Source organism: Pan troglodytes, chromosome X (genome assembly GCF_028858775.2).
Source record: "Pan troglodytes isolate AG18354 chromosome X, NHGRI_mPanTro3-v2.0_pri, whole genome shotgun sequence".
NCBI classification, from domain to species: domain Eukaryota; kingdom Metazoa; phylum Chordata; class Mammalia; order Primates; family Hominidae; genus Pan; species Pan troglodytes.
This window is the reverse complement of record NC_072421.2, coordinates 108,243,821-108,268,240: the sequence shown is the minus strand read 5'-3', so window position 1 is coordinate 108,268,240 and position 24,420 is coordinate 108,243,821. Positions and strand designations below refer to the sequence as shown.

Genomic DNA, 24,420 nt, shown 5'->3' with positions numbered 1-24,420 from the left:
ACCATTTGATCCAGCAATCCCAGTGCTGGGTATCTATGCAGAGGAAAAGAAGTCATTATTCGAAAAAGATACTTGCACACGCATGTTTATAGCAGCACAATGCACAATTGCAAAATTGTAGAACCAACCCAAATGCCCATCAATCAATGAGTGGATAAAGAAACATATAGATAAATAGATAGATAGATAGAGAGAGAGAGAGAGAGAGACAGAGACAGAGAGTATGTGTATATATACATATATATATATGTTTCTATTGATTATATATATGTGTATATATATGTGTGTGTGTGTGTGTGTATATATGAATACTACTCAGCCACAAAAAGGAATGAATTAACAGCATTTGCAATGACCTAGATGAGATTGGAGACTATTATTCTAAGTGAAGTAACTCAGAAATGGAAACCAAACATCGTATGATCTCACTGATATGTGAGAGCTAAGCTATGAGGATGTAAAGGCATAAGAATGATACAGTGGACTTTGGGCACTTGGGGGGAAGAGTGGGAGGGGGACAAGAGATAAAAGACAACAAATATGGTGCAGTGTATACTGCTAGGGTGATGGATGCACCAGGATCTCACAAATCACCACTAAAGAACTTACTCATGTAACCAAATACCACCTGTACCCCAATAACTTATGGAAAAATAAAATTAAATTTAAAAAGATTTTGTACATCATTGTCAGACAAACCTGGGTTTGAGTTCCATCTCAGCTTCTTACTGGTTATAAGACTCTTGATTTTCCTTATCTATAAAATGAGACTAATAATAATATCTACCTTATGGGTCATTGTGGTGAGGATCCAGTGAGCAAAGTATGTATAACACTAATCCCCTAATAGGAATTCTATAAATACTTGCTATGCCACTTCTCTTGATGTATAATAAAATGGATGGAACTTGTGATTGCTTTTGAATTTTGTGACTTGGTTGATGTTTCCTAACAGGCATATTCTCCATCTCCTTCTTCACAGATTCAGAGACATATTGCATGTTTCAAGACAAGAAGTACAGAGTGGGTGAGAGATGGCATCCTTACCTGGAACCTTATGGGTTGGTTTACTGCGTGAACTGCATCTGCTCAGAGGTACAATCTGTCATGACATGTGATTTCCCAGTTTGCTCCTCAGCATGCCGAGAGGCTTTCAGTGCCCAAATGGCCAGGGACCATGGGTGATAAAATCCTGAAAGAAAGTAAAGAAGCAGACCGATCGCACTGTCTCATGCCTATAATCCCAGCACTTTGTGAGGCTGAGGCATGTGGATCACTTCAGCCCGGGAGTTCTAGACCAGCATGGGTAACATGGCAAAACCCCATCTCTACAAAAAGTACAAAAATTAGCTGGGCATGGTGGCACATGCCTGTTGTCCCAGCTAGTTGGGAGGCTGAGGTGGGAGGATCACTTGAGCTCGGGACTTCTAGGCTGAAGTGAACCGAGATTGTACCACTGCACTCCAGCATGGTTGACAGAACAAGACCCTATCTCATAAAATAAAAGAAGAAAGTAAGAAGATGATTGCAAGAAAAATAAACATTTTCTGTCTTCTGTCCTCTCTTGCTTTTTGGCTTGATTTTCATGGGTTCTCTGAATATTTACTATGGACAGATATTTATGATCTCTTAGCCTAATGATATAGGGCATGGTTAGAGAAGGCAGAAGAGCCTGATAGTGGGAGTGGAGGCAAAAGCTCAATAGAATGTTTAGATTGTAAGACAAAGTAGTTTTTGAAAATTATTTTAAGGCTGACCTTTAGGGAGAATATTAGGACAAATTATAAACTGGTTCATTGGGAGAGTGGATTCTATGTTGTCTCAGCCAATAACTGTAATTAAGACTGAGTTTGTGAAATGTTGGCCTGTACCTCTTAAGGATTAGAGTTCCCTTGACTTAGCCTTGGCTCTTGTCCAGTCATTTAGAAAGGATTTTGGTTGGCCTAAATGCCATCTTTGCAATAGATAAAGCAGGTTGTTCCATCTTCTTCCCATGGTCTTGACCCAGGAGCACAGCTGTGGTCCATCTTTCTCAACAAACCTCTGCCATTATATGTTAGGCTAGAGTTTCTTGTTTGCACTATAGATACTTGTTTGGGGGCTGTCCTGCGCATTGTGGGATGTTAAGCAGTATCCCTGGCCTCTACCCATTAGACAACAAGAGCACCAACCCCAATCCTAATAACCAAAAATGTCTCCAGACATGGCCAAGTTGCCTGGGGAGCAAAAATCACCCCTGGTAGAGAAGTGGTGCACTAGGCTAATTGGAAAGGGAGGCCTTGTACTAGGCATTGAGAATTCTGAACTTACACGAAGAATTTTCAAGACCAGCTTCTTACCTGAGACCTTTTGTAAGGACTGCACCTCTTCCCTCATGCCCAGCTAGAGCAGGAACAATCACTTGCAAGCCTGATCCATTTACCATTTGAACATAATTTTGGGCTGTCAGAATTTTGAGCATGTGGAAACATAATTATCAGGTAACATCAGGCAGTATTAAGAGGCTATGAGGTTCTAGAATAAAGACAGACCAAGTTTCCAGCCCTGCCTCTGCCACTTATAAGCCACTGGACAAGTTACCTGACCTCTGTGATATTCATTCATCTTCCTCTTTTTATAAATGGGATAATGATATTACCATTTCATATGGTTCTGATAAGGATTAAATTTACAAATCCATTTAAATCATTTAAAACAATACTTAGTCATTGTAAACATTCAAGAAATGTTAACAGCTGTTATTGTCATCATTGTTGTCCTTATCATTGTGGTTATCATCATCATCGTTATTATTATTAATCTATTAACTCTAGAACAGAATTCAGTATATAGCATTAATGAGGATTCACTTTAGACCTCAGCTGGGAGGTGTGGTTTCTGATGTGCTTCAGTGATCTCAATTCAAGATTATACCACCTGCCTCTGAGGAGTGTGATACCTGAGGAGCTTCTGTGGTGTTGCCAAATGCAACACTCCAAAAAAAATTATTCTAGAAAGTACACAAGAAAAGGAAAAGGTTGGGATAAGGCAATTCCAATTTGGATAAAAGAAGCCCGCCTCTTTAAGTGGTTAGGGCATGTATTAAATAGATCATTTGGGGATTGATTAACTGCCTGGGATGGCCTGATTTTGTCGGATTCTTGACGTGACACATTTCGACACGTTGGAGATGGACAGCTAACCATTGGGAGCTGAGGCTTTGATGTCTGCAACGCAGTCAAAATGTTAAAATGATCCCAATGCCAACAGCTCAAGCACAAGGCATTTTCTATTTCTATATCCTGTTCACTACTTTCTTCCCCCACAACAGCCTGACAAATACAAGTAGCCCTTGCTGCAAATGATTTATGGATGGAAAATGTAAATGAAAAATTTATTTCCAGACTATGTCTTTGTTCTAGAAATGGTTGTGAGCTGTCAGAGCGAAGGGTCTTGTAATTGTAAATCAGGCAGGGACCCAGTCGCCCCACCCAGGCATACTACCTAATCAGCTAAATTCCAAACTCTAGCTCGTCCTCAGAAGAATTTTGGCTAAAAAGGAAATGAGAAGAATCACTCGGCCCACTGGGCCAAGGCAGATTTATATGGAATCCAGGATCCACCTGCTAGGGATGCCTCCTTGCCCAGGGCTGGGTAGCAGCTCAGGGGACCCATTGCTCATTGTGTCTTTCATGTTATTGGACAGGTGATTATGAAATCAGAGTAGGTTCTTGGAAAAGACATGCAGCTAGAGCTGGGGAATGGTAGAAATGCCATGGAGCCAGGCCAGAAGAAGCCTCCCACAATTAATGGGAAGCTTTGAAAATTGGAGGAGTGGTGATCTCAGCCTTAGAAAAATATGCCAATAAACTGTCAACCAACCCAGCAGAGGTGCTGGTGATGAGAAAAGGAAAGAAAATGTTGAATGCATTCAGCTTCTTGGGAATGCATTATTCACTGCCTGGGTGAGTCCCTGCATGACTGTTTCCCAAACTGGCTTGATCCCAGCGACCTTTGAAAGACATTTATTTTTTCTCATTGCCTTCTCTTTTTCAGAATGGGAATGTGCTTTGCAGCCGAGTCAGATGTCCAAATGTTCATTGCCTTTCTCCTGTGCATATTCCTCATCTGTGCTGCCCTCGCTGCCCAGGTAAAGCAATTTGTCTCTTTCTTTCCTAGCTGTGGTTCTCCATTTCCCTCTTCACCCAACTCATCTCCATAATTCCCCAGAAGGGAAACTTCCAGACAGATAACAATAGGAACCTTTAGGCAGTCCAAACTGGCCTCTAAATACTTTTTATAGCCCAAATGGGGTACATTCTAGGCTCTAATAAGTTATTGGGTACCCAGTAACAGATTTTTATTGGGCTTTTAATCATTTGAAGGTGGGTGTCAATCGGAGATGGAAATTGTGGCCCAGAGATTTTCTGCTATAAGCAGCCTCTTCCTGCCATGGGCAGCAGGCACCAGGAGAGTTGCAGCATGGCGGCATGTGTCTTATACAATTAGTGCTGGAATTGCATCCGAGCATAGCTTCTAAATTATGAGGGGGCCATTCATAAATCAAAGGAGCTGACCCAGTGAGGTTTATGACAGTATAAAGCTACCTGCCTGCTGAATAGTCACCTCCTCCAGACTGCAGTTATTATGTACACATTGTTAAGTGTAATTCTAAGGGGCAGCCAGGCAGAGACTTTTTCACAAAACTGTTAGGACATCTACTTTCACGATTTGCAGCTACGGTATTTGTCTGAGGCAGGAGCTCCCTCAATGACACTTTGTTCATGTCTGACTGGGGCCCGATTCCCACCCCAAAAGCGTGTGGAGTGATTCAGAGAATGCCTGTGGGCCCAGTGGCAATCCTAGAAAAAGCTACTTGACACTCTTGGGCTTTGTGAAGTAGAAGCCTTATCATCCTGTAAGTTGATTCCATTTCCCTTTAGGGTAGAAATTCTTGAACTAGGGTTCCTGGATGGGCTTTTGAGGGTCAGAGAACCCTTTAAAATTGCTTGCAGTTTTTGGTGTAACTATGTATATTTGTAAATTCCTTTAGAGAACATCCGCAGCTTTATTGTCAGTCCCAAAGGGGTGTACACGAAGAACCACTACCCCAGCTAAGGTATAGACGGTGCTTTTTAAGTGGTGAGGAACTTCCAGAACTTATAAGAGAGAAACCAAATGTATCCAGGCAAAAATGTTAGGAATAAGGCTGGGAATGGGGTTCAATGAAAACCCAGTCAACTGAAATGTTCCAAGAGTGGAGAATTTTTTTTTAATGGAGAAGAAACAACCAAACTCTTTTTGTCACTACCTTTATAATATATATTTTCCTGCATCAGTAAATACACCCTAATGAACACAGGTGATTCATTTCCAGATGGCAGAATATCATGCCATATCACAGGTTTTTAAATTCTGAGTGTTGGTGCTGATAGTATATGCTTTGAGATGTCAGAGATTGACGTGGCATATGACCAACCTAAAAGTTGTTGGGTTTTTTTTGGAATAAGTCTCTAAGCCAGGCTTACTGTTTCTGTATGTGTTTATTTGCTTCTTCTTCCTAAACTGGATTGCAAGAATGTGGTATGGGTGGGGGTGGGGGCGCTCTGGTAAATGGGAACAATGTTTCTGATAAAGTTGCCACTCTGGAGAGCTTCTTTGTTTTTTTTTTGTTGTTTTTTTGTTTTTTGTTTTTTGTTTTTGTTTTTTGGTTAACCTGCCAGGTAGCCTGTCAGACAGCCTTATAAAAGCTTTTTATTCCTCAGAAGTCTCCAAAAGTGGTCTAATGTCATAGGAACTTATCTAAACTTCTGTGTAAAGATTGTTCTTCCCTGGGAAGAAGGTTGAGGCATGACCCAGACCCAGAGCATGGGGCAAAACAACATAGAATAGAATATGGCTGCACCTACCCCAGCTGCCTAACAGGAAGCAAGTATTGAGAAAAAGGGAAAGTATAAGCTAGCAGTTATTTTGAGAGAAAAATAAAGTGTTAAAAGAACTGAGCTCAAAAATTCCAGAGGTGAAAGCATTGAAAGAAATAAACACCATTATGGTTAAGACTTAAAAAGCTCATTTTATGGTATGGAGGATAGAAATAAACTATTCCTTTTCTTTTCCTTCTTGCTCTTGCAGCTCACTTCTCCATGAGTTCATTTTTCTTCCTGTTAACTATAACCTTTAACAGCTCTTTCTGTGGGTAGTAGTTCTAAAATTCCTTAGTCCTTATATACAAAAAAGTGTATTTATTTTACAACCATTCTTGAATGATAATTTGGCTGGGTATGAAATTATAGGTGCATGTTCATCTCCCCTCAGCACTTTGAAGATATTACTAAATGGTTTGTTGGCTTTATGTTTGTTTATTTGTTTGTGGTTAAGAATTCTGCTATTTGTAGTTCTTTTGCGGGTTCTTCTGGTTTTTTTTTCTTCTAGCTTTTAAAACTTTCTTCTTTTCATTGATGCACACAATGAGATGTGTAAGTTTGATTATTCTCTTCAGCCTGCTCAGCACATGATTTTTTCAGCCAAAAGAGTCAAATTTCTCTTCAATTTTTAGTCAGTTTTTTTTTTTAAAATTATCTCTTCACCTTCTTATTTTTTCTCATTCTCAAAATTGTCTTTGGTGTATATTATTGCATCTCATTTAATTTATCCTTTATGTCTCCTAATGTCTCCTTTATTTTTCCCTCCTGATATTCTCCCTAAAATGATATATTACTTCAACTCTGTTCTCCAATTCATGAATTCTTTCCATGCATACTATTTAGGCCATCTGTTGGGTTTTGTTTGTTTCTTTGTTTATTTTCAATAACCTTGTTTCCCCTCAGGTTTTCAAGTTATTTAAAAAGACATCTACATGACGCTAATTTATAACCTGTTATTGTTTTGGGGAATCTTATTCTCTTTTTTACTTCTTTAAAGTATTTAAGTTTATTTGAAGTCCATTTCAGATTGTTCAAATATCTAAATATTTTTAGATGCGAATTTTCACCTTTGTTGGGTTTCTTGACAGCTTTTCTTAGTCCTGAATTTTCCTTGGTTTTCTACTTTTTCTTTCAAAGCTCATTATCCATGGGTGTTTTGGGTTTGTTTGTTTTTGTTTTTGTTTTTTCTTACATGAGCCCTTCTTTGTGGGATGGTTGTTGCAGGCTTTATAGTTCACTTTGCTCTAAACCAGGTCATATATTAATGACTCGGTTTGGGCTGCCTCATGCCCGAATGGTCTATTTCTACCTCTGTTTTCTTGTGCACTACTAGTCTCTGATAATGATCATGGACTGAGACCTCATCTACAACTGCCTAACTTGGACAATCAGTGTTTTTTAGGGAACACTGAGTGGGGAGAGCTATGTCAGCCCCTGTTTACATGCGAGTAGTGTGACCCTAGTCCCCAACTTCACATGGGAAGCCACTTGCAAGCTGTAGTTTCTCCTCAGCCATTTGGATCCAAACTATCCATATTCAGTCCCAGCTACTGATGGACCATATGGCTTTGGCTCCCATTTATTGCTGTACTTTCCTTCTATATTTTATTCCACGAAGAGTTTTTTGTGTGTTTCTGAATATAATTTTGCAGTTTTCACGTTTTATTTATTTATTTTTCTAGTTCCACATTTCATCTCTCTTTGTTTTGAAAATAACAGGGAGATTTCTCATGTGTTCTCTTTGCCATATTGAACCAGAATGCAACCAGCTATTCTTTCTTTCTACTGAAGATAAAACAAGAGTAAATAGCTTTAAATCATAGCAGAGAGGAGTGGAGCTTGACAAAAGGAAGAACTTTGAACACCGTGGCTGTTAAATCCTAGAATAAATGACTAAGGATAATTTTAGTCTCTTTACTTAATATTTCTAGAAATAAAAAGGTACCCACCCATCTGAGATAGAGTTGGCACAGTCCTGCTTTGAGACAGGGCAATGGATGTGATGACTCCTCTGTGTTCCTTCCACCCCAGTGACTATTAGGCATGAGGAAACTCATGCCTTCAGGGCCACAGAAATGTTTGGTCAAAGAAAAGGGCTCTGGTTTTCCATCTTAACCCAATGGAAGGCACTGTGATGAAAATGTCCTCATTTAAGAAGAAAATATTTAAAGCCAAGATGATGAATAAGCTCCGTATAAAAAGACGACAAATAAGCAAACCGTATACCCCAGATATTGGCTTTACATACTGTCCTATAGCAGTATTGATTTAGAGAAGCTTTTGCCTAGGTGGTAACAGACTCAGTGGAAGTGTCCTACCTATCATGCTTAGAGCTTAGTTTCCATTGAAGGAGACAGAGGAGCCATCTCATTTCATTTGTTTATGTATTTCCCATGGCTCTTGCTTTCTAAACTCGTTACCCCTAAAATTTCCAAGGAGCCCACCTGTATTTGAAATTGTCTCCTACAGCTCCTGCTAAACCGTGGAAATCAGAGTATGCAGGCAGCTCTTCCAGAAATACCAGAGAGAAATCTATACTGATTCCCACAAAGAGCAAATAAATTTTTTTTCATCAGCACTTGTCCAAGTCTTGGCAGAGGTCAAGTCTTAGTCACATACCACAGTGCTCTACTGGGCCCAAAGAGGCTACATGGAGGCTGGAACATTCTTAATGGAAAAGTCAAGACTGCATAGGACTCATGAACGTCATTAAATTCATCCTGGTCTCTAAGCAAGACTCTGTGGAGTCCCTGATAATTAAGAGATTTTAGAGATTTGAAGGAATTAAATTCCCTATCTTCTCTTTTGGGGGAATGAAGTGGTAATGTTGGAAGGGAAAGTAAAACAACATGACTTATTTTCATAATATGTGTATGTATATATTTCATAATATATATATTTTATTTTATATATATGCACAGAGAGAGAATTTTATCACAAAAAGAAGAATTTTATAGTGATCAGGAGTCTAAATCATGATATTATCTAAGAGGGCTTTTTAAAATGGTCATTCCACTGAGAATTTGCTATTCAGAATTAATAAATTTGGGTTTTCCTGGAGGTATTCCAGCATTCCTGGGTTATTAAAGAGCTCTTATAAAATTGCCAAAATAACTGATTTGATCTGGTTAGCAGAGACCTAATCCACAGTGTTTCCTTTTGGCTAGGTGTGAAAGTTTGGCACTATGAATGGTTTTAATAGGAATAGTGACAGTGTGGTTTGCCAAGAGAGACACCCCAGTCTTAGATATTCAAGGTAGGTTAGGGAAAAGACCTTACCAGTGTTGCACTATAGTATGTGTTCCCATAAGGAGAATGTGGGAAGCCCTGTGTCATTTCTCTTTCAACAATAGTTGGGTTGTGAGTGAGCTAGCAAACACAGGAATTTCTGCCACAATACAATATGCACATATCTGAAAATCCTCACATTCTACAAAATTGTACACTGAAAAATCACAGGGCTTAAGGAAAAAGTAGCATTAGAGAAAACCACTCAAAACTTAGGCAACTTTGTAACCAGAATATTAACAAAGCAACTATACTAATGAAATACTAACACAGTTTAAAAAGGCATCTTACATTTCTAATAAAATATTACAGTAAATATAGACTTCTAGACTTCACCTTTTAAAATGGTAACATTAGCTTGAAGGAACAGTGTTTAAGGAAGGATTGAAGCTGCTAAGTTATAGAGACAACAGTAAATTGCACAAAGATCACGGAGAATCATGTAATAAGCACTTACAAGACAGAGCATGTGGCCCAACTGAGGCAAGAGGAAGAATGTAGGGCAAATGGCTTCCTGATTTCAGTTGAGTTAGTGTACTTGGCTTTTAGCTGCTGTCACTTGGTAGTGCAAAATATTAATTTGCTGGGTAATCATGTATGAACTAATGCAATTTCTATTTTATACCAACTTCATTCCCTTATTTAGCACTCACATATGAACCACTTGTGTTACACAAATCCACACTATAGCACAGACTGTGTAAGATGAGGTGGGTACATGGCATTTGACTGTAGACAAGTTTAGAGTAAGAGTTGAAAATCACTTGTTTACTCTGAATCTGCTTTTTTTTGTCTTTAATCACTGACCTATCTGCCCTTGTGTTCCCCTTTTCTCCCATCCCATGTATTTATATTAAAAAGGAGTCTAGAGTCTAGGTCTATGACTATGTCTGTCTATATCTGTGACTTCCACAGTTACAGTAATCAAGTAGACAGGCCTTTTGTGTTTCCTCCAGTTTTTTTCTAGGGAAGGTTCAAAAGAGAGATTTATTTATTTATTATTGTGGTAAAAGATGCATAACATAAAATGTATCATTTTAGTGTATAATTCAGTGGCATTAAGAACATTTACAATATTGTACAAGTGGTAAGAACATTTACCACTAATCTAGTTTCTGAAATTTTTCACCACCCCAAAAGGAAACCTATTACACAGTCACTCTCCATTCCCCTTTTCCCCTAGCCCCTGGTAACCATGAATCTACTTCTCTATGGATTTGCCTATTCTGGACATTTCACATAAGTGGAATCATACAATTTGTGGCCTTTTGCATCTGGTTTCATTCACTTAGCATAGTGTTTTCAAGGTTCACCCATGTTGTAGCATGTATCAGTATGACATTTCTTTTTATGGCTGAATAATCTTCCATTATTATGCATAGACCACTTTCATTATCCATTCATCTGTTGGTAGTCATTTGGGTTGTTTCCACCTTTTGGCCATTGTGAATAACGCTGCTACGGACATTTATATACAAGTTTTTGTGTGGCATATGTTTTCAATTATTTTGTATATACCTAGGAGTGGAAATTCTGGGTCTTATGGTAATTTTATTTTTAATTTATTGAGGAATCTCTCTTAAATTTTAAGGTTGCCCCATCTTCTTTTAGTTCTTTTCTTTGAGTACCTACTGCCAGCCATCCTCATGGTTGCTGCTGATTTGCTGCTGTTGCCACCATCCATATCTGATCTCCATTGCTCTCTTCTCTCTTCTATTCTCTTCTGAATTCTATATTCATTTGTCTCTTGGATTTTATCAAGACAGATCAATTCCTTTTTAACAGTAACAGCCAATTAGCATATTGTTTTCCCTAGTAAGGTGACTACAATAGCTGTAGTGTGCAAGATGATCAACCAGGAGCCACTCCTTTTCCTGCAAAAGATTGGTATATATATTACACATAATAATTACATATATATATATATGGGTCCAGAGTTATCCAAAAGCCTGAGGATTCTGAAATGTTGGTGTCTGAATAGCAGATATTTTGCTTTATTATTATTATTACTATTTTAGGTTACTGAGGGGTTGCCAAAGGAGATGTTCACTTTTGATCACTAGACCCTCCATGTCCATACTGACTGTTCTCTTAGACCCATTTAACCATCTTCCATGCCTTATTTCCACTATCTTTCTCATACTGTTGGTCCTTGGACACTTGACACAGTACAAGGGGTTAAAACCTTCTTCAAGAAAGTAGCATTTGCTGGGTGCGCTGGCTCACGCCTGTAATCCCAGCACTTTGGGAGGCCGAGGCAGGCAGATCACGAAGTCAAGAGATTGAGACCATCCTGGTCAACATGGTGAAACTCTGTCTCTACTTAAAATACAAAAAAATTAGCTGGGTGTGGTGGTGCATGCCTGTAGTCCCAGCTACTCAGAAGGCTGAAGCAGGAGGATCGCTTGAACCCAGGAGGTGGAGGTTGCAGTGAGACAAGATCGTGCCTACCCTTCCCAGCCTCTAGTAACCACTATTCTACTTTCTGTTTCTATGAGATCAACTTTTTTAGCTTCCACATATGAGTGAGAACACACGGTGTTTATCTTACTGTTCCTGACTTATTTTGCTTAACTTAGTATTTTCAAGTCTCATTCATGTTGCTGTGAATGACAGGATTTCTTTATTTTTTATGGCTGAATAATACTCCATTGTGTATATATACCACATTTTCTTTATCCATTCTTCCGTTGATGGAAACTTACATTGATTCCATATCTTGCTGTTGTGTGTGGTGCTGCAATAAACATAGGGATGTAGCTATCCCTTTAATACACTGATTTCCCTTTTTTTGGATATATACCCAGTAGTAGGATTGCTGGATCATATAGTAGTTTTATTTGTAGCTTTTTTAAGAAACCTCCATACTGTTTTCCATAGTAGCTGTACTGATTTACATTCCCACCAACAGCATATGACTTCCCTTTTCTCCACATCCTCACTAGAATCTATTACATTTTGTCTTTTTGAACATAACCATTCTAACTGGGCTGAGATGATACCTCATTGTGGCTTTGATTTGTATTTTTCTGATGATTAGTGATGTTGAGCATTTTTATATACTTGTTGTCTATTTATATGACAGAGCCTTGATACATTAGTACCCATTATGAATCTACCAGAGAGGTATATGGGATGTAACATTGTCTAAACTTATTCAGCCATAATACCCATTTTTTGGAGGCACTTTGCAGAATTAGGGTTCTTTGTTATGTGCTTCAAGAAGTGTTGTATTTTGCCATTCAATTTCTAGGAGCAATGTATGTTATAGCAATAAGCTATTGGTATATACAGTATCTTAGTTTGGAGAAGTTTGTTAGGGTAGTAGGCAATTTTAGCACAAGACCCTAAACTAGTACTACTCAAATTTTAACATGCTTAAGGATCACCTTGGGAGATTTGATAAAATGCAGACTCCCAGACCCTACACCAAAAATCCTGAATCATTTAGGCTGCAGTGGGTGTCATGCATTTCACACAAGCATCCCAGTTAATTCTGATGCAGTTGGATTGAGGACTGCACTACAGTAATAGGGCCCAGGGGAGATTTTGAGAAAGGAGGTCAAGAGAACTGCCCACAGAAAGCCGTTCTGGGTAAGATCTTGCAGCATTGGGATCTCCAGAGGGCTGTGGGCAACATGACAACATTGTTTTGCTGATAATGGAGCACATAGACACTCTGGAAACACATTTTCCTTGTGTGACATTTCCCCAGGACCAACCCTGCAGTAACATGTGCACAATGTGCCATCTGGCCTGCCCCTCTGCTTTCCCAGAGCTCCCACCCAAAGGCTGCCTCTTCTGCCATCTTCCACATTCAGAGTCCTTGGCTGTCATGTCCAGAAAGCAAGACCCTCCGTGGGGAGCTTCCCCCTCTACCCCGCCCATTGTTCATGACTTGTTGTTGGCGAGAAATGAATGGCATTTCTCGGAATTAGCCCAGGAATTTCTGCTGATAAACAAATGAAACTCTCAAAGGGAAAAGCAATCAACATAGTTTGCAATAAAATCAGTGTTTTCAGCTTAGTCTGTTTTTAACTTAGTTTGAAATAAGAGTCACATCTAGGGTATTTTAAGGAAAGGATTAGCAAAATGTCCTGTAGTGGGCTTTTCATCTGAGTTGCCAGACTGACCCTTGAACCAGGGCCTGTTTTCTTCTTGAGTAAGCAGAAGAGGCAATTATTACCTTGATTTCCTGTGACCTGTGATTCTGAGACCTGTCCAGCCATCGGATCAGCTTTGCCCAAGCCCACCCCCACTTCCCTGCCAAGTTGCCTGACGCCTGAAATTGTCATTACAGCTTAATCTTTTAAATTTAGGCCTTGTCCTGATAAATTCACCAATCTTTGAAGGTAGTAAATTAACTCTTATTAATCATTTTTACTTTCGTCTGAACACAGGATTTAGAAAGCAGATTTTGATTGTAGAAAGAGGAGACAGGTGTTGCGGGGGGAAGATCCCGAGGCCACTAAGCTCAGCTGGGCACCTGAAGAGTTACAAAGGGAGAGGGGCCTGTTGAAGGAAGGGCCTAAGGAGTCAAGCTCTACCTACCCCAAAGTCCTGCAGAACACCAGTAGTATTTAGGATAAGTTCTTTATTTGTGGCAGAGGACACAGTGGTTTCTAGAATGAGTTGCCAGCTCTCAAGTTTTTCACTTTAGTGTTGTTAATTTAAAACCAATATGTTCTCAAAGTAACCAAATATCCTTGCTATCTGTTGCCTAGAGCCAAAGAGTTTCACTTCAGGGTTTTGGACTTAAAATGACTGTAACCCAAAAGGTTTGCCAGATTATTTGCAGCCACTAAGATAAGCAATTGCCTTTATTAGAATGATTTTTGTCTGATTTTTGTGTTTAGAATTTTATACCATCAGCTATTCCCTAAAAGTGATTTTAGGAACTGGCAGACTTAGGGTGTCAGTTATTGAAATCTGTTCCAAAATCCGCCTCCTCACAGGACTCCATTTTTGGCCATCAAAGTAGTCTATTTTATAAATGTCTTGATGTGTTGTCTTTTGTCTTTGCCACATATACTCTAAGACACAGAGACTGGGAAGTGGTTCAGCAAATATATGTATGGCTACTTACAAAGTGTTTTCTAGAGTTATGCTCCCAGAATTGGAGATAGGCTAAGAAATATATGTACTGTATCTCTCAGTAAAGGGCTAAATCAAAGCTGTCTGCAGGAGGGGGAGGAAGAGGGCTGCTTGGATTTTAGTTTAATTGAGAAGACAGAGAAATACGTCAAACTTGGGAGTTGAGGTTATTTTTTGGAACATGAAGATAATGTAAGTGTCCCCACAAGCTCTTTTCCTTTTCTTCAATAAATTCATCCTGTTTTGATTTCTTCACATTCACAAGATTGTGCCCTCAGGGATCTAAGGCCAAATCAGAGTCCACACTCACTATCATACCTTTTATATAATGTATTCTTTTATTATTTTAATAGAGAAATGGATATTGAGAAGGAGAGGACAAGGAAATGTGGCATGCTTTCTTCCTTGTTTTCTTTCTTTGTTTCCCTTCTTTCCTTCCCTCATTCCTTCCTTTTTATTTTCATTCTCTTTTTTGTTTAATTTGTGATTATTTTCTTGTGCTAAAAATCCATAACATAAAATTTACCATTTTAACCATTTTTATGTGTACAGTTCAGTAACATTAAGTGCATTCACACTGTTGCACAACCATCTCCACCATCCATCTCCAGAACATTTTCATCTCCCCAAACTGAATCTCTATACCTATTAAACACTAACTCCTCACTTTCTACTTCCTGTCTCTATGAATTTGACTACTCTCAGTACCTCATATGAATGGCATTATGCCATATTTATCCTTTTGTGATGGGCTTTTTTTGCTTAGCATAATGTCTTTAAGGTTCATCCAGGATGTAGTGTGTCTCTTTTTCAAATGGGGAAGAGAGAGAAGAAATTTGAGAAGAGGCTGGTGGTAGAAATGAGGAAGTGAAGTCAGGAGACAACCAAAGAATCTTAGAGGAATCTAGCAAATGTTGCTTTTCAGAGCACATTTTTTCTGGAAGACTCCAGAGACCACACTGTCTTTGAAAATGACAGGCCTGACAAGCAGTAACTAGTATTACTGCCTGTGTGAAATGCTAGGTTTTGAAAGACGTGTTCCTTATTAACGTTCCCCAGGGAACTTCAGAGAGTGTCATCTATTAGGAGCTGATTACTGGCAAGTTTTGTCATCTGCTTTTGGAGAAATCCATAGGAATAGAACAGTACCCCTGTTTCTCTTTATCTGGAGAAGTACTTTTCCAAAAGGGCCTCTTCTGCGATTGCTTTCTGAGGGAAATTGTGTCTGGAGCCATTCAACATAGCTTTATTAGAAAGATTATTAAAGGATTAGAGTATGAAACCTATGAGGTGATGTTGAAGGAAAACTGTAATTACTGAAACTGGTGAAAGAAAGACAGGGGCCTTCACCAAGTTTCAGAAACATAAATGGATCTTAGAGGAGGCTGATCAGCTTTCTCCTTCCACTTCCAAAGGGGGAGAAAGAGTAGAAGTGAGCTTCAGTATAAAAAACTTAGGCACAAAAAAGTAGTTCCAGGCATAGATAAGGGAAGCTGAAGTCATTTTACAGTCAATATATTATATGAATAGCTCAGGCTCAATGCTGAGTAAACACAAGACACACATAAATGCACAAACGCATACAATATGATTCCATTAATATCAAGTTCAAAATAGGGAAAAGTAAACTATATTGATTATGGATGTGCATAAATGTGATAAAACTACAATGGAAAGTGAAGAAATGATTATCACAATAGTCAGCATGGTGGTGAGTTGACCTCCATTGGGGGGTGGTGCTTCTGGGGTGTTGGCAATGCACTCTTTCTTGATCCACGTGGTAGTCACATGGGTGTTTGCTTTGAAAGCATCAGTACAACTCTACATTTATGTTGTACGTATATAAGTTATATTTCCCAGTATGATATAAAGTGGGATTACATTTTCATTTGTTCTTGATGGTTCTGATTGGAGGCAAAAGTACCAGAAGACCTTGCAAGATTACAACCAAGCATAGGATTCTGTATGTGCATATGGCAATTTGGGGGACTGTTATATTTGTCTACTTGTTTGCATTGTTTTGGTCTTCTTGATGTTTGGTTTTGTGTGTGTGTGTGTGTGTGTGTGTGTGTGTGTGTGTGTTTTGTTTTGGTTTTTCTTTTTTTTTGGTTTTTGGTTTTTGGTTTTTGGGTTTTTTTGTCACAAAGAATAGCAGTACCAAAACCTAGAGAAAGGTGTGCTCCTTGTCCTCTAAGTGGGCTCTTGGAATTAGTAAGTAGGCATTTGAGGCATTGATTTCTAAGCTGTAGAGTGCACAGTGTATTGGCATCTGGATGAAGCCATCTGGCTCCAGGATTTTATCACTGACCAAAGGGCCAGAGGGCATGTTTGGCTTCCAGGAAGTCAGGCTGGTCAGGATCCCCTTTGGGAAGGAAGAAGGGCTTTGGACCTGTGGAGTATGCCTGCCTTCCCTCAAAGTGAGGTTTTATTGTGTTATCATGGGGGGAGGAAGGCAGGGGGGCCAATAAAGAGATGGGGCCTTGTTCTGCTGTCCTTCCAGTTCACTGTGGGACATTCACAGAGCTGATTAACCTCTTTGTACCTATTTTCTCAGCTTGTAAAATGAGATGATAATTCCTGCCTTCTCTTAAAGTTTGCATTGACAGTGAACAAGAAAGTTGATATGGGAAATTGCTTTGAAAAGTATAAGGAGGTATATATAATCAAGGCAGTGATCAGCAATGAAAAGAAGGTATTTAAATCCTGGGTCCCCAGATTTCATCTGGGCATATCTCAATATGGGCAAAGCCTGAAACCATAGCATTTTGGTACATGTTCCTCTAGATCCCAATGATAGCAGCCTCATAACCAGGCATTGACCATGTGTCTCCAGCCTCAGGGAAAAGATGAGGGGAGTCTAAAGGAAACAAGTGACAGGTTTAATGACTGTCAGGCAAAAGGCATTAAATTAATGGCATCACCTCTGCCTTGCGTTTCTATTTCCTTCTGATTAGATTTTCAGAGGTGCCTGTGTGAGTATGCCGCACAATAATGCTGATGTTCTCAAAGCTGAGTGAGCTCTTAACAGAAACATAAGGTAGTGCTGAGAATGCACTCAGAGACAAGGTAAAAATCTCTAGACTGCCTTGAGAAATTGAAGGGGATTTTTCTGGGGGAGGGCTAGAACTGATACCTCCTCCCTCCTAAATCATAAAAAGAGAGAGCAAGATTCACCATTATGTGTTGATTAGGCTGCCTTACTCCCGTTTGGTTCCTACCTTCTGCTAATTCGTGGTCTTGCTAGAGGCTGTCATCTGGCGCCTCTCGCAGGAGCACAGTGTGTCCGTACTGCAGGGGGCCTCTCAGACCACTGGGATCAGGGAAATGAGCCATTGCTGTAGTGTTACTTCCAAACCAGGGAGGATCAGCACACACACACACCCTTTCTGCCCCCACCAACTTCTCCAGGGCTTTAGAAATGTCTGGGAACTGTTTTGTTCGTCACAGTAACGGGAGGCTGTCATTGGCATTTAGTGGGCAGCAATAAGAGATGCAAAATGTTCCACAATAAGTAGGAACACAACGCATGGAAGAAGTGTCCCACACAAAATTCCAGTGGTGGCTCTATTGAGAAATACTGGACAGCAGCCTTAGTCAGAGAAGCCTAGTGAAGGGCGTCTCTTCCTAACCAGAAGTTGGTGGTATGAGTCCACACATTCATTAATTCACTCACTCACTCATATTAATTTCACAAACATTTACAGAGTATAAGCTTTGAGACATAGCCCATGTATGGTGCTGAGGTTTCAGAGTTCCTGCCTCGAGGAGTTCACAATCTAGTGGAGGAGACACGCATAACAAGATTATTAAAATGTAATGTGATGAGTACTCTGGTAGAAGTGTGGACAAGGGCTGTGCAGGCAGAGAGGGGAGAAGATAGGCACTCTCCAAGAGCCAGGAGTCAGGCACAGTCCCAGAGGGGAGTGGACATTTGAGCTGGGTTCTGACAGATGAATGGCACTTTGCCAGGTGTAGAAGAGGGAGGTGGGGAGGGCATGTGCAGAGGCATGTGTGGGATCCGTGACTGCAGTTGAGTATGGTCTGTGTAGGAGGGAGGAGGCTGGAAAGGTCAGATTGATGGAGGCCCAGTCTCAAAGGACCTTGTACATCCTGTGGGTAGACATTATTTTGCAGAGCCAGCCCACTGCAAAAGTAGGGAGGAGGTGCAGTTTGTCTTTAGTGTTCTTGGATGTCTTTTTGCATCCCCTTTCCTCTCTTGCAGTCCCTCATATCCTCATCTCTCTCCCAGCCACTTACAAAGGCAGCTGATGAGACTCCTTCCAGCAGAAAGGTCAATGCTTAGCTTAACTATAAGAATTCACTAAGGATAGAATTCTGGATGTCAAAGGCAGAGTCTTTGGGCAGAGAACCTGGAAGAACTGAGCACTATGGAGATAGGGCAGAGGAGCTTTGTTCAGTTTACACACACTTGATGTAAGTGTAAGTGTATGTAAGCGTGTGGGTGAGCATGTATGTTGGAGTGGGTGACATTGTGTGGTATGTATTTGTGTGTGTGTGTGTGTGTGTGAATGAGAGAGAGGGAGAAATGGGACAATGATAGTTCCTATCTCAAAGGACTGTTGTGAGGATTAACTGAATTAAGGTATCTAAAGGAGTTAGCATAGTGCCCTGCCCATAGTATACCCTCAATAAATGCAAGGTATTGTTGGTATTATTTTAGAATGCAGGGCCAGAATTCAGTCTGGAGAAGGGGGAACATGCTTACTACCAAGATGGAGATGAAGATTTTACACTAAGGCTTAGTGGCTACGTCTGGCTAGTTTCAAATATGTGCCTAGGACACATTCTATCACTGGGATAATATAATTTTTCAGCATGTTGGCTTATCAGAATGTACATGTTCCCAAGTGGAGCCATAGCATTACACTGTATATATTTGGGTACTTTCTCCATCTCTACTCATGGAACACATGGCAGGTAGAAAGCTGTTGTTTTACAAATGACGTGGACCTGTCTTGAGGCCCAGATCAGCTGATCTGTCCTCATGTATAGGAACATAAAATAGAAGAACCACAGCACTAGGGCCAGAGCCAGGGAGATGCATTAGAAAGGAATTAACTTGGGAGGATCTGAATTAGGGAACAAAAGTCCTAGCCAGAGAAGGAAGAAGCAAAAAGGGGGGAAAAAATCACTAAAAGGACAGGATACATAAGATCATCCAGCTGCCCCCAAACTGAACTTACAATGTTTTCTGTGTTCTCTTTGGAAGAGGAGTTGGCTTGTCCAGAATTCAATGGAAACTTGTTGATTGACACTGAATTGGGCACAAGTTCAATGTGAGTGCGCCTGCAGCTATTTATTTGATTTTTTAAAAATGCACCCTTTGCAATAAGACTGTTTAGTTTCTACTGGCGCCCTGGGGCAGTGAGTTTAGATTGTTAAAATAGCGGCCATTAACACTCTCTGTGTTATGACACTGTCCTTCCTACCCCACTTTAGAGGAATCAGGCATGAGGTTGTTTGACAAAAGTTTAATTCTCCTCTCCCCACCAAAAGAAACTGAGATTCCTCCTCTGAGTCAGAGGCACGTTTGCCCAGCCCTAACCCTGAAAACCTCCAAGTCTGCCTACCCGCCTCACCACCATCCCCACAAACACACACACGTGACTCTCATGTACATCTGGAACACACACACTTTCACATACACTCTCACAGGCTCACACCCACACCCATCCCACAAGCTAGAGAAACCCTAGGGAGCCCTTGTGCTTGTCTTGCTGTTCTTTTGTTTTGCTTTCCTGTATTTGCTTTGTTTTGATTTGAAATCAGTCTTTGGGATTACATTGGATAATTTTTTCATGTTATTAATAGTGCTGTGCAGGGAGCATGTAAGGACTTCCTCCTCAGTCCTGGCCATGCTTGCTTCTCCAAATACAATGCTGACTCTCATTGATCAATCAAACTGATCTTTGTCAGACTTTGCATACAATACCTCATGGGCAAATAGCTCAGGGAGCTCTAAAAGATGCCTGAATTCTGGGATTATCTAGATTATTCATGAGTCTGCTTAAAAGGAAATTTTTTAAGGCAGGACTGGATAGCTATGGCTTTCCCAAAGGCCCTGGGGAAAAATCAAAGGAGCAGAGACAATGTGGAAAGTGTGGAACTGCTCAGCTCCCAGAGCAAGGCAATAATCTGACCAAACACTAAGCCCCCACCCAAAGTCAGCATTGGTCAGGCTGAACAGCCATCATGAGCACAAGCCTAGGAGGCATGGAAGGGAAGTTCTGTGTTCTCTGGACATCTGTGATACATGTTGTCTATACCAGCACTGTCCAATAGAACTTTTTGCAATGATGGAAACATTCTATATCTGCACTTTCCAATGTGGCAGCCATTAGTATAGGTGGCTGTTGAACATTTGAAATGTGACTGGTGTGAGACTGAGAAGCTGCATTTTAAATTGGATTTAATGTTAATCGGTTTAAATATGAATAGACATATGTGACTAGTGGTTACTGTGGTGTATGGCACAGCTTTATCCCATTCGCTGGATATTTCTGTGCTGCATTGAATTTAATTTTGTACCTCCTCTCTGTTCAGTGTCTTGCAACTACATCATAAACTTCTTGAGGGCAGGAATCATATATTGTACAACTACAGAAAGTTATACCTTGAAAAGATATTTTTTTTCAGCTGCCTCTCCCCATATTTGACAAATAGGGAGACTGCGAAAGACTCTGTAACTTTCTTGAAGTGACAGCACTCATTAGTAACATTACCTGAGCCTGGAACCCAGGTCTCCTTGCCTCCCGGACTGTGCTTCTACCACATCTCCCTTGCAGACAAGTTTTCAAAAGAGGAAGAGTTTTCTTCCTCTCCACTTTCTTCACTGTTTATATCTGAGATTCAGCCCCTGATACTTGGAAATAATTTGGATCTCAAGTCTACATTTATCTCCTCATCTGCCAAGGCACAAAATAGGCTCTGGACAAATGTCTGTGGGGTGAAAATTCTCTGAGGTCTTTCTGTTGTCTGTTATCTTCTATATTTTTAAAGAAAATCTTTTTCTGCCTCAGTGTGTTTGAGACAACCATTACTTATGCTGTTTCAGCCCAGGGAGATGGGGTCTCTGTAGATGTGGCCCTGGCCTGTGCAGGTGCTCAGGTATACATTAGAGAAGCCTGTGCAACAGCCTGGCAGGCTGATAAAAAAGCTGTAGCAGTTTGGGACCTGGGCCCCTCTGTCTTCTAAATTCTCTAGACTTGATGGTAGACAAGGATGCCATCAGACATAGCGCCCTCCCTTCACCACATTTTCATAGTAACCTAGAACTAAAGATGCCTCAGGGAGGAGTCTAGGGCCATATCTTACTGGTTACTTTAGAAAGTAAGAGAAAATACCCAGTAGAAACTAACCTCAGAATCACCTGCTAAAAGAAAGAATAATTCAACTTGTAGGTCCAAGTAAAGTATCCTTTCATCTCTCTTCTCCTTTCTCTGTTTTCCACCCCAGGCCTTTGCCCTCAACCCAGAGCCAACCTATGGTAACACAGCAATAGCTGAATTGAGGCAAAACCTGTTAACAGTCACCAAAGGCTGAGTTTCAGCCAAGCAGATAGCTCCTCCAGGCAGCCTTTCAAAAGCCAGGCAGAGGCAAGGGGGTAAATAGCCTGTGGCCTATCTGCAGTAGAATGGCCAGATGGTTTGCTGGTGCCACCAAATGAAGGAGTGATCTGGTACTAAGATAGAAGGCTTCCAGGGACCCTCCCAGCCCTAAAAATCTTAAGCCCAAGTGTAGTCATCAGATGCCAAGGACACTGGAGAAAGTCTTTGGAGCATGTAGAACACCAAGCCAATTGGAGTGCCTGCTAGGACAGCACAGGATTCCTAGAATTCCGGCCACACCATATACACCCCCACCCCCAGAGGGCAGCCAGTGGCCACAGCAGAGGCCTTACTCAGCAGGCTGAGACCCTCATCAGACCCTCCAAGAGCCTACTTCCTTACTTAGGGCCTGCCTGCTTGCACTGTGCTGAGTTCAGGGAGGTGGACAAACTGTACCTCCCACTTTAGCCTAAGAATCTGACTTGCCATGGACTCTCCAGGCAGTGAATCATTTTGAGCAAGCACTTAAGCAACTTTCCACTGAGTCATTCTGAGGACTGTCAGGTTTGCTAATCCTGATATATACTGTGTATACCCTTTGTTCAGATCCTATACCCATCCTGATATTGGAGGAGAGGGGTTATAAACAACAGAACTTTAAGGATGTGCTCATTAGAAGTCATTTGTATTAGGGTTCCCTTTGCCCCACTGTCTCTAACAAGGCCTGAAGCACTAAGAGAAATCCTGCTGGTACCAACTTTTGATTTGTGTATGCTTTTGGTTACATAGCTATCAAGAGTATGTACTCTTTACCTGGAGTGGCAGTGCACATTGGATTTCTTTTCCAGACCCTCCATGGATCTGTTTTCCTTTGGCTTCTTCTAGACTAGGGGCCAGCATTTCTTTTTTTCTGTAAAGGGCCAAATAGTATATATGCTAGCATTAGCAGGCCTTGAAGTCTCTGCTGTAGCAACTCTTGCATTGTAATGTGAAAGCAGTCATAGGCAGTATGTAAATAAATGGGCATGACTATGTTCCAATAAAACTTTATTTACAAAAACAAGTTGCAGGTCATATCTGGCCTATAACCCCCGTTCTAGACACAATAGGCTAAGTCAAATTGGTAGCTGAGACTTAGTTTCAGCTGCTAGAGTGCTTAAGCATATCACATTGGGGAAAAAATTACTCTTATCCTCCATTCTTTTGGGGAAGAGAGGTAGAAATTGCAGGAATATTTTCATCTTTCCCATTTTGAATATCAAAGCCCATTCCTCATCAAATATTACATACTCCATAGTAATCAGAATTGGCTAAAGTATGATGCAGTAGCAACCTACAAAGTTCAGGTCTTAAAACAACAAAGATTTATTTCTTACTCATACTACCTCTTTGTCTTAGGTTGGTGCCTGTCATTATCACCAACAGACTCTGGCTGACAGTGCCGCACCATCGGGAATTTAGTTCCAGCACTATGGGAAGGGAATATAACAAACTGTGGTCTGGCTGTTTAAGACTTTTGGCCAGGAGTGATACAGATTACTTCTGCTCATCTGGCATTGGCCAGAGCAAGTCACACTACCATGACTTGACTTCTACAGGACAGGGAAATGCAATACTACCATGTGCCTGGAAGGAGGAGAATTTGAATATTGATGGAAAGCCCTAATGACAACCACACACTCTAAGAACTCCTTTTCAGTTTCTTCTTCATGTCATTCCTTGCCTACCTTTAGGTTATCTGGCCTAGTTGTATCTTTTGTCCAACCCTACCTGGCCTTCCTCAGACATGCTGGTCATTGACATTGATACATGGAGGAGGGATAACTTAGGGACTAAAGCATTGGGACAGTAATTATTCCCTAAAATGCTGTGTAGACCAGCATGAACATGAAGTCAGGCCTCAGAGCCAGGTCTTACATGCCGTTGGATCCAAGGGTTGATTGCCATTGGGCAGCAAGCCTAAGAAAAATTGGACCTCCCATAACTCTGGTTTTGATTTCACTTTAGTTTACTTTTAAGGAGAATTTGAATCAGAGAGGAAGTTCTAAGCATATTGACTTTAGGCAGTGCCTTCCCTTAGTGCTATGGAGAGCAGTTATCAAGAGGGAAGAGGAATATGGAATGTGAAAGGTAGAAAGTATAGGTGATATTAATGCAGTATTATGGGCTAAAGTGAAACATATGGCCCATGATTTTAGAAGAAGGAATATATTTGCAAAGACAAAAGAATTAGTTGGGATAAGCCCATTGCTCTAACAATCCCCAAATCTTAGTGACTAAAGACAATGAATGTGGGAGTGGAGGGGCCTATGGAGAGGGAGGGCTTTTGCTCCATGCATTCATTCAGGGACCCAGGCCCCTTTCACTCTAGTGGTCTTTCTTTCCTCTAGAGTGTCACAGTTCATCACTGGAGCCTCTGGTATGTGGTCCTTAGTTTAGGGAAAAGAAAGCAAGGAGAGTTTTGCAGGACGTTTTATAGGTCAGTCTTCTAAGGCATGTTTATCATTTCTTCCCACATTCAATTGACTGGAACTCATTCACATGGCTCCACCTAACTGCAGGCGAGA

General features: G+C 40.6%; 1 protein-coding gene across 6 annotated transcripts in view; it reads left to right on the top strand.

Moving 5' to 3' along the window:
* CHRDL1 (chordin like 1) overlaps positions 1–24,420 on the top strand; it is a 125,684-nt gene that overhangs the window by 32,408 nt on the left and 68,856 nt on the right. For all 6 annotated transcript variants that reach the window (XM_016943924.3, XM_016943925.3, XM_016943926.3 and 3 more), the window contains exons 3-4: positions 983–1,095; positions 4,036–4,129. In XM_016943924.3, the coding sequence (XP_016799413.1) occupies positions 983–1,095; positions 4,036–4,129 (207 nt within the window). The remainder of the gene's footprint in view (positions 1–982; positions 1,096–4,035; positions 4,130–24,420) is intronic.